The sequence below is a fragment of the Grus americana genome, chromosome 10 (genome assembly GCF_028858705.1).
Source record: "Grus americana isolate bGruAme1 chromosome 10, bGruAme1.mat, whole genome shotgun sequence".
In the NCBI taxonomy this organism is placed as follows: Eukaryota; Metazoa; Chordata; class Aves; order Gruiformes; family Gruidae; genus Grus; species Grus americana.
The window spans coordinates 3,219,004-3,233,913 of record NC_072861.1 but is presented as its reverse complement, the minus strand read 5'-3'; the positions used below and the strand labels follow the sequence as shown (position 1 = coordinate 3,233,913).

General features: G+C 55.6%; 1 protein-coding gene across 2 annotated transcripts in view; it reads right to left on the bottom strand.

The window, feature by feature from the left end:
* Nucleotides 1–1,350: 1,350 nt before the first annotated feature.
* Nucleotides 1,351–14,910, bottom strand: part of SEMA7A (semaphorin 7A (John Milton Hagen blood group)) — a 32,150-nt gene continuing 18,590 nt past the window's right edge. For both annotated transcript variants that reach the window (XM_054836584.1, XM_054836583.1), the window contains 13 exons: nucleotides 11,737–11,870; nucleotides 10,791–10,841; nucleotides 10,435–10,530; nucleotides 10,169–10,253; nucleotides 9,530–9,640; nucleotides 8,199–8,338; nucleotides 7,647–7,825; nucleotides 7,332–7,440; nucleotides 6,898–7,096; nucleotides 5,125–5,240; nucleotides 4,428–4,579; nucleotides 3,823–3,890; nucleotides 1,351–3,433 (listed from right to left, as the gene is read on the bottom strand). In XM_054836584.1, the coding sequence (XP_054692559.1) occupies nucleotides 3,084–3,433; nucleotides 3,823–3,890; nucleotides 4,428–4,579; nucleotides 5,125–5,240; nucleotides 6,898–7,096; nucleotides 7,332–7,440; nucleotides 7,647–7,825; nucleotides 8,199–8,338; nucleotides 9,530–9,640; nucleotides 10,169–10,253; nucleotides 10,435–10,530; nucleotides 10,791–10,841; nucleotides 11,737–11,870 (1,790 nt within the window). In that variant the 3' untranslated portion in view covers nucleotides 1,351–3,083. The remainder of the gene's footprint in view (nucleotides 3,434–3,822; nucleotides 3,891–4,427; nucleotides 4,580–5,124; nucleotides 5,241–6,897; nucleotides 7,097–7,331; nucleotides 7,441–7,646; nucleotides 7,826–8,198; nucleotides 8,339–9,529; nucleotides 9,641–10,168; nucleotides 10,254–10,434; nucleotides 10,531–10,790; nucleotides 10,842–11,736; nucleotides 11,871–14,910) is intronic.

The following is a 14,910-nucleotide window of genomic DNA, read 5'->3' as shown; positions in this document are numbered from 1 at the left end:
CCGCTCGCCTCTTTGCAGGGCACAGCGAAGCACTTGGGCGTTTGAGGTTTTGGGGAGGGTTTTTAGAGCTTTGGGAATCCAGCGCTCGGTAGGAACGGAGCTGGAAACGCAAATATCTCAGCGTCTGCACGCAGCACCTGAGGGTTAACGCCTGGGCGCCGGGTTTCGCTCCCTTCCCGTCTCGGTTGAGCCCCCCCCCCCACGCCTCTTCCTGCCGCAGAAGTGGGGGGGCTGCCCAGCAATCACACTTCTATATTTTTTTTTTTAGCGCCACCGAACCCTGCCTGCCTTTCAGGCTCGTTTCTCTTTCTTTACGTCAAGATGCCGCTGGCGCATATGCTGCCGGCGGGAAGTTTTCTGCCAAACCCAGTGCTAAGAAAGAAATAAAGCAGGGGAGGCTTTCGCTTTCAGCTGCCAACTCTTCCTCCTGCGGATCAGGGACCTGCAAAACCATCTTGAAAATCCCGATTTGGGACCTCTAGGACAGGTCCCATCACCCCCCCCCCGATGCTTTGCAAAAGGAATTCGACAGCGCATTGCTGCAAACGGGGGCTGGAGCTCCGTGCAGGGGGAGTTCTTACCCCAAATCAATGCCTAAGTATTTCCGGACGCTACCTGCGGGAAGGGGCCTGGCAACGAGCGCTCAGAATAGCGCGCAGAAAGGCAGCTGGGCGCGGGTTCAAGAGGAAGCCGTGACCCTTTGAAAGCCCCGCGAAAGGGGGCCGAGCGCTGCGAGGGGGCTGCCGGGCTCTGGCGCCAGCTCTGCCTTTGTGCCAAGGGGCTTTGATGGAGGGTTTGAAAGAGAAGCAGGAGAGAACAATCTCTCCCCCTTTGTCAGCGTGTTTTAAAAGCATGAATTCCTATTCCCCGCTTCCCTCCGTTCCAAGCCTGGCCTTTTCCTCCTCCTCCCCCCAGCTGTCAACCATCAGCTCATTTTTTTCCCCTAAACCAGCAAATAAAGTTCAGCACCGCTCCTAAAATCCATCCCTGACGTCAAAGCATCGCCGTGCCCGCCCCAGCTCCCGGCAGAAGGTTACCGGGAGGGTTCCATACCCATGAGGACCCACCGCCGCTATTTCTATCCGTCTCTGCAGGCAGTGGGTGGCGGTAAAAAAAAATAATAAACCCTTCCTTGGGTTTTTCCAGTGGGAATTCGCCCGGTTTCTTGCTCCTGGAGGTACCAACCGGCGGCGGAAGCAGCAAAACCCAGGGCTGCTGCTGGAGAGGAGGGTAAGACATGGAAGAGGGTGGGGGGACGCCTTGGTTGTGGGTGAGGAAGGGCAGGGGAGACCCCCGCCACGGCAGCAGCAGCATCCTGCAGCTCCCGCTGAGAAACCCAGCACTCGCCTGCTCTTTTCCATTCTTTATTTCAACAATCACATTCTCACTTTGGTGTTTTTTTTGTTGGTTTTTTTTTTTTTGGTAGCTGTCGTGTTGTTGGTTTTTTTCTCCCTCTTTTCTAATTTGAGCTCATTTATCTATAATATTATAAAATTATACAAGTGCAGTAATCACCAGTCAATAATAAATAGGTATTTGTTAGTTCACAAAGTTAAAGTGCTTTGAGAAGGGATTTCAGAAGCTCTATCCTAGACTGAGGGTTGGTGGGGTTCTTGGAAATGTAGTGCAGTAGGAAGCTCTGGCCTGTTGTCCATAGTCTGCAGTCGTGAGAGGGACGTGGCATCTCTCCCCCTCGCCAAAAAAAAAAGAGCCCTCGGGCACTCCTGAGCGTCTCCGAGCAGGCACGAAGCAGGAGCTGTGCCGCTGTGACAGGTTAGAGGAAGCGTAAGATACTGTGCCCCCCCTCCCGTTACATGGCCCGAGGCTGGGGGCATTCCAGCGGGCAAGAGGGCTGGGAAAGGCTCGGCCGAGGCTCCGGATCGCCCCTCGCCCCCAGGCACGGGGACAGCATCCCCTTTTTCACAGTTTAGTCTTGCTCGGAGACCTCAAAGCCCAAGGGAATCAACCTTGGGCCTCCCTCTGTCCCCTCACTGCAAGGGAGAGGGAGGCTGATCTGCTCCGGGCGGCGGAGACAGCTCGCAGCCCCCCTCCCAGCCCGCGGGCATCGCCCTGAGATCGGCAGCCTGCCGCCGCTTGCCCTGAGGAAGCCGGGTCCCTCTCGCCGAGGAGAGGTGCTGGGAGCAGGGGCTGCCTGCTGCCCACAAATAAATGCCCTTAGCTGCCTGCAAAGGATTTGTGCGTTTAAAACTTCTTCCCAGGGCCTCCCCCGGGGTTTGGTTTGGGTTCTGCTTCCACCTTCCCTTCCCTGCACCCCAAATCTAGTCACCTTCCGAGGCTTTTCCATGCAAAATGCTAACTCGGTGCCTGCCCTTGCCTTGCAGGTTTCCAGCCCTAGTTTCCCTGATCTCCCTCCCGTGTCAAAGCCAGCTGTAAAAAAAACCCCACCACAACTGCCAAACCAAAAATCAATAAACCGAACCCTAAAACCCTTCCAGAGCCCAATTCTCCAGCCTAGAAGGGGACTCATATGTGACCCCGGGAGCGTTCCAGCTGCTTGCCAACCCAAACAGACATTAGCCACTGAAAACTTGGGAGGCATCAGTCCCTGTGCTCTCTCTCTCTCGAGCGAAGCACAGATCAACCACTTAGAAAGATAAAGGGCTGGCTCCTCTTCTTCATCACATGCACATTCCCAAAGAGAGGAGTCATCGTGCCCCAGGATCAGTGCATGCACGTCGTCGTGGCAGAAGTCCGCACCCTGGGTGGGCTCAGGCCGATAACCGGTACAGAGCTACTGGCGTGGGCTCGGGGAGAGGCCGACACCGCTCCCCTTCTCTGCGCCCCTGGGTACGGCGAACGTCCCCTGCGCGTTAGGCTACCCCCTTCCCTCCCCGTCCCCAAACCCTGCTCCATCTTGGCCTTGCAGTCGCTCCTTCCTCACCACAACTCTTCCACCAAGGCCGCAGATGGAGGGATTGCTGCCCAGGAGCCCTTTCGGGACAAGTCAAAGAATAAAGTCCAAGGAATGAGAAAGAGAACGGGGATCTCGCCTCAGGAGCCGGGACAGCAAGTGCAGGAAGAGCAGCAGTAGCCAGGATGGTGGGAACACAGTCCTGTCTTGTTCAGTGGAAGAGTTCCACCAAAATCACCATCAGGAGCAGCTGGAGCCAAGAGCCAAACGTCATGGTGGCCTGACCCTTCTGGGGCATGAACCTGAACTGGTTCACCAAGCGTTCCTTCACCAGAGCCTGCTTGAAGCCATCCTCCTCCGAGACGCAGACATAGTGGCCGTAGTGAACGTGGCTCACGTTCTGGATGAAGTGGAAGCAGTTCTGCTGGGGGTGGGTGGTGTTGCAGGTCTTGATGAGGCTGTTGTTGTGGTACCAGTTGTAGGTGGCATAGTGGGACTCGATGGGACAGTTGAGGTAGTAGCGGGAGAAAGGGACAACTGCGATGTTCTGGTAGTCATCCACTGGAAGAGATTGAGAAGGGGAGGGTGAGACAGGCATCTCCAGGAACCACAGATTCCCCCCCAAGTCTGGAGGGAAGAAGGGCTGGGTCCGTGGGGACACGTTACACAGGCATATAACGACAACGGCAGGACCTGACCCACGCCCGAGTGAAGTCCCCAGGATTCTTCTCCCTGGACATCAGCAACCGCAGAGTTTGAGCTCCCTCCCCCACTCCAAGCCGAGACTCGCTTGGTGCCTTGGTCTCATTAACAGTCTCGTCACGGTGATTCCCAGTTCCCCGGCGATGAGTTGCAACACCTTCCACAACCCGTACCAAGACCCGAGAATCAGCTACCCTGCCCCAAGCATCCCCTGGACACATGACCTACAGCTCAAAACCTTCACATACCTTCTTTAACATCCCCCTTTTGGCATTTTTCTTGCCACGGGTCCAGGTTCAGGTTCTGGCGCACCTCCCTAGCAGATGGGAATAAGCATTAACGTCAGGGAAGCGGCGCTTCAGGGCTAGGAAAGGAACTGCCCATAAAAAATGTGGTGGGTCAGATAGGGAAGGAAGTTTAAACACCTGTTATCTGGGTAAGGGAAAAAAAAAAACCCCACACCCCCACGTAGGAGGTTGCTGGAGGACAAACACGAGACTCAGCAACTCATCACAATCAAGTGCTCTACACAGCGCCCCAACCAGCAGAGCTACACCATTTCTAACAGCAAAAAAGCAGCTGCGTGCTCCAAACCCGTCGAGCGCTCCCTCCCCAGAGCAGGGGTGCTGCGGGAGGGACAGATCCCTGCAGAGGCACCGTTTTTGGGGACAGCACAGACGTCTGTGCCCTTACTGCCGGGACACGACGGGCTCATTTCTCTCTGTGACGGGAAGATGGGATCAAACCCACGCGCGGCCCTGGCTGGGAAGGGGAATACTGAGGGTCTGGGTATTTCTCACGTGGAAACAACCGGCTGAAGGTGATGGAGAAACAAGCTGTCGGCGCCACGTACCGGTTTAGATAAACGGACTGACAACTCCCATTGAACCACCCGCAGTACGGGTCCCTCGCCAGCAAGCAGCTGTCACAGTTGTTGCGATACAGCCTGCACATGTCCATGGGTATCTCCACGACTTTTTTTGTTGAGCCGACGTAGAGCATCGCCTGCAGGAGGGAAACAGAGGGGCTGATCATCTTGGCATTGCATCACGGTGTCACCCTGCGGAGTGTCTAGCACTTCTGCAGCTTCACTGTGATACCGAGGGGGAATTTCACCAGTGGGGTTGGTAGGTCTCCGGGCAATGCAGTCCCACGTCCCTATCGTGGGATGAGCAGCCATCCTTCCTCCACCAGCCCTGGGTATCAATCGGTTTGCTCCATCGGTGACAGCAGCATTGTCACCTCCAGGACGGAGCACCAGCGCTGTCTGACAGCTCATCTGCTGGACAACGAGAGGGGAAACTGCGGGGGAAGGAGAACACTGTGCTGGGATTTGGCCCAGGGAGCAAGCAGCCTCATTCTTCCCTCGCCTCCAGACGAGAGGAGGTGTCCGAAAAGCTCCGTTGCCCACTGACCACTGCAAGCTCACCCAGAGGCTACCTCCAGATCCAGGGGCTGTCATTAAAGCATCTGTCCCTGCCTAACCTGCTGCCTGCTTTTAAAGCTACAACCCCACTGTTTTCCTTTCTACGGAGCAAGCAGAGACTCACCCTCTCGTGGTCCAGGATCATGGACTGGATCGGGTCCTTCTTTGGGAAGACCTGGAGCTCCATGATGTTCTGCACCCCGCCCGGCAGCTCCACGATCTTGTGGATGGATCCCTTGTCTAGAAAAAAAAAATAAAGTAGAGCCCTGATGAAGCCGGCTGAGAGCAGAAAGGCAAAGCAGAGGGGCTGCAGGCAGGGGTGGGGAAGCCAGGCAGAGAACCAGCAGACAATACTTGCTCTGCAGAGCCAGGCTTGACTGGATTCCTAAAACCAGCCACCCAGAGAAGACAGGACCCTTCCTGCTTGCTCTGCTAGGAAATCGCCCCCGGACAGTAGCGTTTCCCACAGCAGTTGTCATCCTCCCAGCCAAAGAGCCACGAGGAACTCATTTCCCATCGCCCTTCGGGACCCGGCTGCGCCTGTGCTTTGATCAGCTGCGCTGTAACGGCCTCCGCAAGAAAAACCAACCGCTCTCCAGCTCCGCTTTGATCACTGGCCTGTTCTTGCGTGAGCCTCATCTCACTGCTCGCCTCGGGCTGAAACTTGGGGTTTTGCCTTTCTGTTTTTCTAATTAAATTGACTCCCCTCCCCAGTTAAAGAACTCCAAACTGGTGATTTAAGAAAAAATGAGTCAGTTCGGTGGAGGGGTGGAAAGACAGGTGCTGAGGGAACAAGGAATCCTCATTGTTTACCCTCTTTTAGTACTTGCATGGTTTCCCCTTCCCAAACAGTCGCTCCCTTCTCCGCCATCAAACCAGGGGAAGGTGACAGATGCGACCCCGGGTCAGGAAGGGATTAGGACCCCCCACCCAGGTGCTGGCTTTTGCCTCCATGCCCGCCCCAGCAAGGGTGGGCAGCTGCCCTGCCAAGCCCTGCATCTTGGAGCAAGCTCCCTGGCGGGACTCTGCAAGGCGTTACCTGCATTTAAGCTAAGGGTTTTGGCAAGATACGAACAATCTGAGCACGCGTGGGCCCTAATCCAACCCAGGCCACCTACTGAGAGCTGTCTGCAGCTTTGCTTTTTTTTTTTTTAATCACAGATTAGGAAACAAAAGCCCCAGGAAGTCCCTCCACAAGCACCAGCGAACAAATCCCAGCACAGTGCAGAAAAAGGGATGGGCACGGCTGCAGGGAGCAAACCTGGGGAGGTAGGCAAGACAAGAGAGGGAAGCGCTGGGTCAGACACCTTTGTACCTTCTGGAACGCAGGCAGCTGCCTGAGCTCACCAACTTTTGGCTCTCCATCCCCTTTCACCTGCAGCTGAATTGCCTTGGCCCAGCTCTGCAGCATCTCTGGCTGCCCCAGGACCAGCAGCAGCTGTGATCAGCTGGCCGTGTCTCCAGCCGGCAGCGCTGGCCTCGCAGGAAATCCACGCTGCTGCGCTAGAGCGAGCAGGGACAGGAGATGACAGAGTGGGTCCCTTGGCAAAGGATTTCTGCTTGACTGTGTAAAGCTGCACCTGGGGAGAGCTGCGCTAGCCTGCACTTGCCCTACAAACACTTAGCTTGAGACCTACCACAGCCCAACTGGGTAAAATCCCATGCGCTGGGATTCTGCTTTCAGCCTGTCTTTGCCTATGCAGCCAAATTGGATGTATTTAGCCATACTGGGACTTGGCAGCTCTTTTCTGCTTGACAAACATATGCCAAGCTGGGAACACAGCCCCCTTCCTTCGCTCTGCGCTGGGGAGGGGGGTCTCGTCTGCTTTCCTTGCGTTCCCTGCCCTCGAGGGGAAAGCAAACTCCGGGGAAATCCAAAGGGAATTCTTCCCAATACCTGTTGCCAGATAAAGCACGTTGTAGCGGCGTCCGTCACTCGCAAAGACCTCGTGCACCCCGATCTTCTGGTAGCGGTGCTTGTTGTGGAATAAGGGGCTCTTAGTGGGGGAGAGGGGTTCCACCCGGTCCTCCACCTCCGGGTGGCTGTCGGCTATCTTGAAGGTCTCGCTCGGGGTGTGCTGTCCGGAGGAAACGCACTGCACCGAGAGGGGACAAAAGCCACCATCAGATGCATCGCTAGGGATGAGGCTCGAGGGCAGGAGAGCAAGGCAGGGCACAGCACGGATACCTCAGCCCCGAGGAGGATGTTCCTCCCTGCCCCTGCTCCTCAGCGGCGGGACCGTCCCCTCACCTGCCCCAGGGCAGGGACAAGCTCTCCCAGCCTCGGGAGGCCTCTCCACTTCACGCGAGCATCTTTCATCGCTCACTCACCTGCCCAGGCTTGATGTCTGGGTTGGGTCCGTTATAGCCTTTGAGTTTGGATGTCCGAAACACGTTGTCGATGTCCCCAAAGGAATAGACACAAACAGCAGAGCTTCCCCTGAGGACAACAAGACAAAGAGAGGGTCAGGAAGAGATGGGCCATCACCCCTACGCCGGGGACAGGGCTGCAGGCATCGCGCCTTCGCTGACCATGCCCACTCGGGCTGTTTTCTACTCACATGCCTGCCAGAGAGATTAAAGGGCTGAAAGAAAGGATCTGGCCCATGGGACAGGACATCCCCCCTGTTTTGCAAAGACCCTCACCAGGTGTTTGTGAAGAGCCCGTAGACTTTGGAGTGCCGCCAGTTATGCGCACGGACAAAGAAGACATCTTGCAACCAGTTGAAGTTGCCCTTGGTGACCGGGTCGACACAAATCAAGCTGGCCTTCAGGAAGGTGGTCCATTTGGAAGCAGAGAGCGAACTGGTTCCCCCTTTATCTTCCTGGGGGAGAGGGAAAGCAGGGAGTCAGGGTTTGGCAGAGAGGAACACAAGTTTTCCACCCCCTTGTCCAGTATCTTGGATGGATAATTGGGGGATGATTTGGAGGTATATTTGATGCTGGTCACTGAGACAATTGTGTACCTCTCTAATATCCCAGCGAGACAGAACAAGGATTTCTCTCCCCTGCAGGCAAGATGGGAGCCAGAGGATGGGAAGGCCAAAGGACATGGCCTCACCCCACAAACTCCATGGCAGAGGAAAGAATTGAGCCAGAGGGGCCAAATCGTGTGCCGGTAACACCAGGTGAGCTGGCATGTCCGTTTGCCACCCCACGACACTCTTGCCTCCCCGCCAGACACTGTTCTCATGGTACCTTACACAGCTGGGCCACTCGGGAGATGTTTCTAGGGGCCTCGGGACTCTTATCCGGGTTGTCTTCGCGAAAGAAGTAGTAAATCTTGTCCTGGTGAGGCTCTTCGTGCCTTAATGTGGTGGCTTTGACAAACTGAGGGTCTGAAAAGGGAAGTGGGCCATCAGAAAACCTTGGCCTGAACACACACGTTTCATCTGAAATCCAAACCAGCGTGCTCTGCCACTAACCGTTCACCCTCAGACACGATGAGGAAACACAAACACCAGCTGTGCTCCAGGCGAAGGACAGGTCCAGCCCATCCTCTCCACCCGACTGGTGCATGGCACTAACAACTGCTCTTCACGTGCCGCCTTCCCAGCGGGTTTCCCTTCCTCTCCCTCCTCTCCAACTCCACGCACCTGTTCCCTTGAAGGCCAAATCCCCGGAGGCCGGCAAAGCCTCGGCTGCTTAGCAGCAAAGGAAACCCGTTCTCCCTTCTTGCGCAGCAGAGCTATTATCGCAGAGGAAAGCTCCCTCGGTGGGAGCAAGCGGCGCTGTTGTTTGCGTTTGCTGCAGAAAACCCAGTGATGCTGTTCCTATTAAAACATCACCGCCATAAAGGGCATCCCTGGCAGCGTCCCTCCGGGCATCGTTAGCTGGCGTCCCCATGGCAGGGACTTCTGGGTAAGCACGGGATCAGCCTGGCGGCTCTGAGTCTCTCAGGTTTGTTTGCTGGTTGCCCCCTGCGGAAGTTCTGTTTTGCCCTGGTGTCATTTTGATTTGATTTTTCATTTGGCCAGGGGTTCAAGAACCTCCCATTTCCCAGTGTCCCTGGAGAGGCTTGGGGGAAGGCAACGTAATAAGCTCATGGAAATTGAGGAGGGTCCTTTCTATTCCCCACCCTGTCCCACGTGCAGCCCCGCGTGTTCCTGCCTCAAGGTCTCACCCTGGCTGGGGATTTGGAAAGAGTTACTGCCTGGTGTGGAAGTTGTTCTTCTTGTTTCCACCACTGCACAGCAGGCACCTTTACACAACCGTATCTCCTTCAGCATCTCACAGGGAACTTGCCACTTATTTCTCTCCATTTCCCTATCTCCTCACCCCAAGCAAGAGCAACTCCCTCATCAGTTGTTTTGCCCCAGAAGCAGAGAGGTGAAATTCCCCCAAGCTGGCAGCAAGAGAGCTGGGTCCCTCCTCACCGGCACCACAGATGAGGACAGCATCAGTCCTCTCCGCAGCTCTAGAGGTGACTGAACCCAAACAAGAAGCTCTGGAGCTACACCCCAGCTGGACAGAGTGGACATATCCCTCCAAGCTGTGCTGTGTACCTTCAGGATCTCCTCTGTACTTACTCTGCATCACTGTGTCGCTTGTATAGAGCTCTCCACCCCCTCTCACTCGACGGAAACGGGGTATCTTGCCATTCTGTTGGCTCTTCTTGATGGTGGAGTAGATGTCGTGACCTGTGGGATAGGAAGACTCATTTGTAGCGGGCTGTTTCCGGAGGGGCCAGAAGGGTTTGTGAGAAGAAAACAAAGAACCAAGAACTCTCTGGGCACAAGGACTGACAGAGATGGTGGATACAGGTCAAGAAACCCAGTCCTCACTGCCTAGCACTGAGCAGGCCTGGTGGGACTCCCCCAGTCCTTCTCCTCAAAGAGCAGCAGGGACGGATTCTTGCTCTCCCTCTGGGAAGGATCCTCATCTGTCCCTCTGCCAGGTCCAGAGCAGTGGAGCTACTGCAGGACCCTCCTCCCCTTCCCTTTCCATCGCACTCTACCCTCCTGCACAGAGACTGAACCCCCATACCCTGGACAGGAATAAACCACCTCATGCCGTGCTCTGTCCTAGAAGGCAAAAGCAAGAAGCACCAAGGCTAGAGCAGAGGGACGAAGCCCTCGGAGCAGCCTCAGGGTGCCCCGCTTTGTAACAGAGAGCCCAGCCTTCCCGCACAGCGCTACGACCGAAAACATGTGAGCAGTCAGACTTACCGTCAACGACGACGAGGGTATTCGAGTCAGGGGTGAAAGGAGCAATACCTCTCCCATCCCACGACGTGCTCTCTTTTTTCTGCGTCTGGGTGAGGATAGAAACAGTCCCTAAGTGTGATCAGTTCAAGGATATGATAAGCAGCCCGAGGGAGCTGGCGTTTGGGAATTTCAGAGGACTCTGAGGAGGTGGGGAAAGGGATGAAGGTTGCACAAAACAAAACAGCAATTGCTTTGCTCTGGTCCCATCGCAGGTAGCCACAACGTACCAAGTTCCAGCAGGTAGGAGCGCAGGCGCCGGTCCCACACACTAACATCCCGTCTCCATACTTCTCCACTAACGTAAGGTAATTTTTATTGTCCTCCTGCAAGGAAGAGGAGCATGAGCAGTTGCGAATGGCAGAGCAGAGTCCCACAGCTCCAAGCCCACAGCTGTATGAATTCCTAGCTTTTTCATGGGTCTTAAAACCACAGGAGGAAATCGGTATCGTCTCATCCGACCTCCTGCTCCACAGGCACTGGAGGTCTTCACCCAGAGAGAGCACATGAGGAGCAAACACAGTTCCTACCCCAGCTGTCCTCCAACCCTCACCCATCCAGCTGTTCCACCACAGGTAGGACCTACCAAACTCCCCGGCATCAAGCACTGTCCTTCATTTTTCACTGGGAAGTCTTCCTAGGATAAAAGAGAAAGCGATATGATTTAATTCCTTCCCTCTAAAAGCCAACTGAGGCGGGCTCAGCCCCGCACACTACACACGCTAGTCACTCTCTTCACAAGAGGCAAAGCAAGTGCGTCGGCGAGAAGGTCGTTAAGCTGCAACAGCGTTTGAAAACCCTTGGGGAGGCTGAGCTGGATCTCTCAGGTGATGAAGAAAAGCGGGGATGCAGGGCCAAAGCGGTAGGGATGACTGGCAGTCAGCCCGGGCCGCTCTCCGAAGGATTTTGGGAGAGGATCTGTCATTGCGGGGAACGCAATAGTGGGTGGTGGTGTCCGAGGGTTGGGACACAGGAACCACGCTGTTCCTGGGAACAGGAAGGGAAGTTTCTGGGTCCAAACTTCAGCAACCACCTTGTCTGAGAAGTAGACAAAGGGGTTATGAGCAAGCCAACTGGGGGGTTTTCCTGCTGTGTTAACTCTGTGCCCGGCCGATCCAGAACTTCCTGCTTTTGAGGAAAAACAGCCTGGGCTCCGACAATGGAAAGGGACAGGCACATAGCTTTTTCCCAGTGACATGAGTCTGAGCATCCCTTCTCACACTAAAAAAAAAAAAAAAAAAAAAGGGTCCCACACTGGAAAAATCCTCCCTCTAGGGCAGCAAAGGCCCCAGGAGGATTACAGCCTGGGAAGAACCCACCCACAACTAGCATAGGAGACTTCCCCCTTGCTACAGCCTTTCATCACGCTGACAATGCGGCTTCCCAGATGGATGGGGCAGGGACCCTTCCAGGCTTGACTTCGCTGCTGGCAGAGATACAGAGCAAGGTATCTAGCGTTTGGGCTGCGAGACGGACGCTGGACACTTTCTTCTAGGGCTCTGGAGCCATGCTCTTTAGCAAAACATCCTTACCGTGTAGTTCTCGTAGGTTGCAAAGTCGTAGTAATAAAGCTTTCCCTCTCCCCCGATATAGATGGCCGAGCTGTTCTCTTTATGGTAGAAGACCGGGTACTTCTCGCTCCTGGGAAACATATATTCTTTCGCACCTAGGAACAGCACAGGGAGACACGCGTCAGGGGAACCGCGGCCAATGTTGGAGAGCACCTGCAGCCAGCTCAGGCTGATCAACTCCCTTTTTCCCCTGTCCTCAGGTGCAGAACAATGAGAAAAACAAGGACACAGGGCTGGGGGCCCTCTGGGATGGCTGGTCCAGCGCCACGCAGGCAGGGAAAGGCAGCTCCCAGGCTGAGAGCTGACCTATTGTCCCCTTGGCCCCGGGGGGGACATGAGAGCTGTGCTCCTGCCTGGCTGGCAATGGAGGAGGAGGAAGGGAAACTTTGATGCAGGAGCTCTTGTAGGAGAGGAGAAGCTCAGAGATCCTCAGGACTGGCTCTGCAGCAGCCAGGTGAGTGCCTCCTGCCTCCCAGCTTTGAAACGCAGGGCTCCCTCCCCTCTCCGGCCATCCTCTGACAATCACTCCAGGTAACTGTCTGGCAGATTTGGCTCCTGAACCCTCTTGCATTTGACATGCCTGCAACTTTTTACATCCCGCTTTGGGACTCCGCACACGCTTAATTGGAGCTGTGAGTTCTTATCTGGTTGAACAGGAGAGGAGCTGCTGCGCTGCCTTGCAGCTGAGGGTCAACCTCCCCGTGCCCACGGTGCAGATCGTCTCCTACAGGCCAGCATCACACCTCTCCAGCCGCACTGTCAGCATCCTCCCCCCGAGGACCAGGAGGGATGGACAGGGCTTGGAGCTCCCAGGTCAGAGCACACACATGTCAGGGGAAGGGTGCAAAGCTGCAACTTGGCTCCGCACCCCAGACGTGAACGAGAAGTGAATTGCAAGACCATGTCACAACTGGTTGCTGCAGATGGGAAGTTTTCTGGGCCCAACCAGGAGAAAGAACTGCCTGTCCTCCCCTCTTTCCTTCCTCTTTCACCTTTCTGGCTTTTCCAGCTCCTCTTTCCTAAAAACATCCTCCCTTCCTCTCTGCGTTGCCCAACTCAGGCGTGGCAGGCTGACCCCGCACCACAGCGCTGCTGTGAGCCTCCTCCCCTGGGGATTTTTGCTGTCCCTCCATGGGGTCCGCTGGTCCTGCATCCCCTCCGGGATGGCGCGGGGCTCAGCTCCACGACAGGGTGCAACACACGTGGCACACATCCCCTGCTATAGTTTGCAGCAATGACACGAGAGGGATTGCTCCTCCGACGGAGAAAAGCCTCGGATCAGGGCTGACCTCTGCTCAGCGCGACAGGGCACTCTGTTTTCATCTCTTTCCCGTTCCCAAAGAAGAGGGGGGGCCCCTCTCTTGGCAAGTGCTGCCGCTCCCAGCAGACAGACAAAGGCTGCGTCCGCCTCAGGAGCTGGCTGCCTGCACAGACAGGCAATTAATCAGCGGCACGTGTCCCTCTCTATTTATAGGAGCACTTGGCAGGACAGGCAAAGGACGATCTTTGCACAGCCCAGCGCTCCCCCTATACCCAGAGGACACCGTGCAGGGGTCCCACCAAAGCTCCGCAGAGCCGAAAGTAAAAAAGATTTATTAGAGGTCGCTGGGCTACCGAATGACTGCTTGATTTGTGGCTTTTTTTCCTCTCCACTTCAGTACCAGCATCACCTCCTCGGGGTCTTTAAACCCCGCGGGGTTAAGCGGTACCCAGCCAGCAAGGCTTTCCCATCACCGGCCGCTGTTTCACAAGGGCACCTCAGCCGCCGGGGTACAGAAACCGTCGCTGCTCTCCAGCCCGCAGCTTCCCCCTAACGCAACACCTCCGGGCTGCCCTTCCCCTGCACCCCAAGACGGAGGCCGTGGGGCTGCACGGCAACGGCAGGGGGGTTTGGGGGGACCCCGCAGCCACGAAAGCCCAGCTGGATGACGGTCCCTGCCTGCTCTCTGTCCCCTCCCCAGCCCTACAGTCTCTTGTCAGTCCAAGGACTCAGAGAAACTCCTGAGCACGTGCTTTGTCTGCTGAAGAAGCTGGCAGCGAGTCTTTTCAGAGTGACTGCGCAACATTTGCCTAAGTGGCCCTACAAGCGGGAAGCCAGTCAGGCATGCCAACTAGCCCGGGAAATCTCAGCCACAGACTCAGCCTAAGCGTGCCAGGATGGACTAATCCTACCACACGGGAGCCCCCAAAGCCCTTCTCCCCCCATCCAGCTACCGCTGCCAGCACAACCCATCATTAACGTGCCACAAGCAGGTCTGGCCGGACTTCAGCAAACTTTGCTCTTGTTTTCAAACCTCCAGCCTAAATTTGCTGCTAATCCAGGAACGTATGCACCCGGAGCCATTCCCCACTCCTCTTCCTCCACCTCACCCTTTTGCCCACTTCAGCCCCACGCGATCCTATTACCTTTGGTTTCGTTTTGCGGTTGTTGGGTTTTTTTTTTTTTCTGCAAACACTACCTCTTTCTTAAGCTCAAGTTCTGAGACCTGTGCAAACCTGAAAGGACACAACTTCTCTTTGAATTCAGAAACAAACAAGCCCAAAACAATCACTTATTTATCCTACTGCTCCCCAGGGACTGCAGTGAATCACTAAATTGAGTAAACAGCTCTGCTGGCCAGGGCTCAGAGGCATGTTTGTGGCTTCAGCGTTGATTTAACTTGACCTGGAAAGGAGCTTTTTAAAGGTGTTTCCGTGAGTGGGGTGCCTCAGCCCTCTGGCTGACCTGCAAAGCTGGCCTTCAGTCCCCACTCTGCCTTAAACAGTTTGATCCCCTTTGCTTCTCATCCAGCAGCAATCAGGGGCGGGGGGAGCAACCCTGCACCCCCAGACTGGAGTATAAACAGCTTTATAAGGCAAGGATGAGGAGGCAGAGGGCATCTCATGGCCCTCGCTACATCCCTGAAGAAGGGGACGTGCCTCTCCTAGCAAGTCCAAGGCTACTTTTGATGCTTGCAAAGAAAGGCTGGCCCCCCTGGAAGGGGGAAGGCACTGACCCTGCCACCACCCTCCCTCTGAAATCAAGTCTGGAGCTTCAGAAGACACTGGGCAAATTTCCAGAGCACGGCTAACCCCGCCGAGCCCCTTTGCTTGGCATTTACTGCAAACCCCGCCGTCAGCACGCATATCAATGGC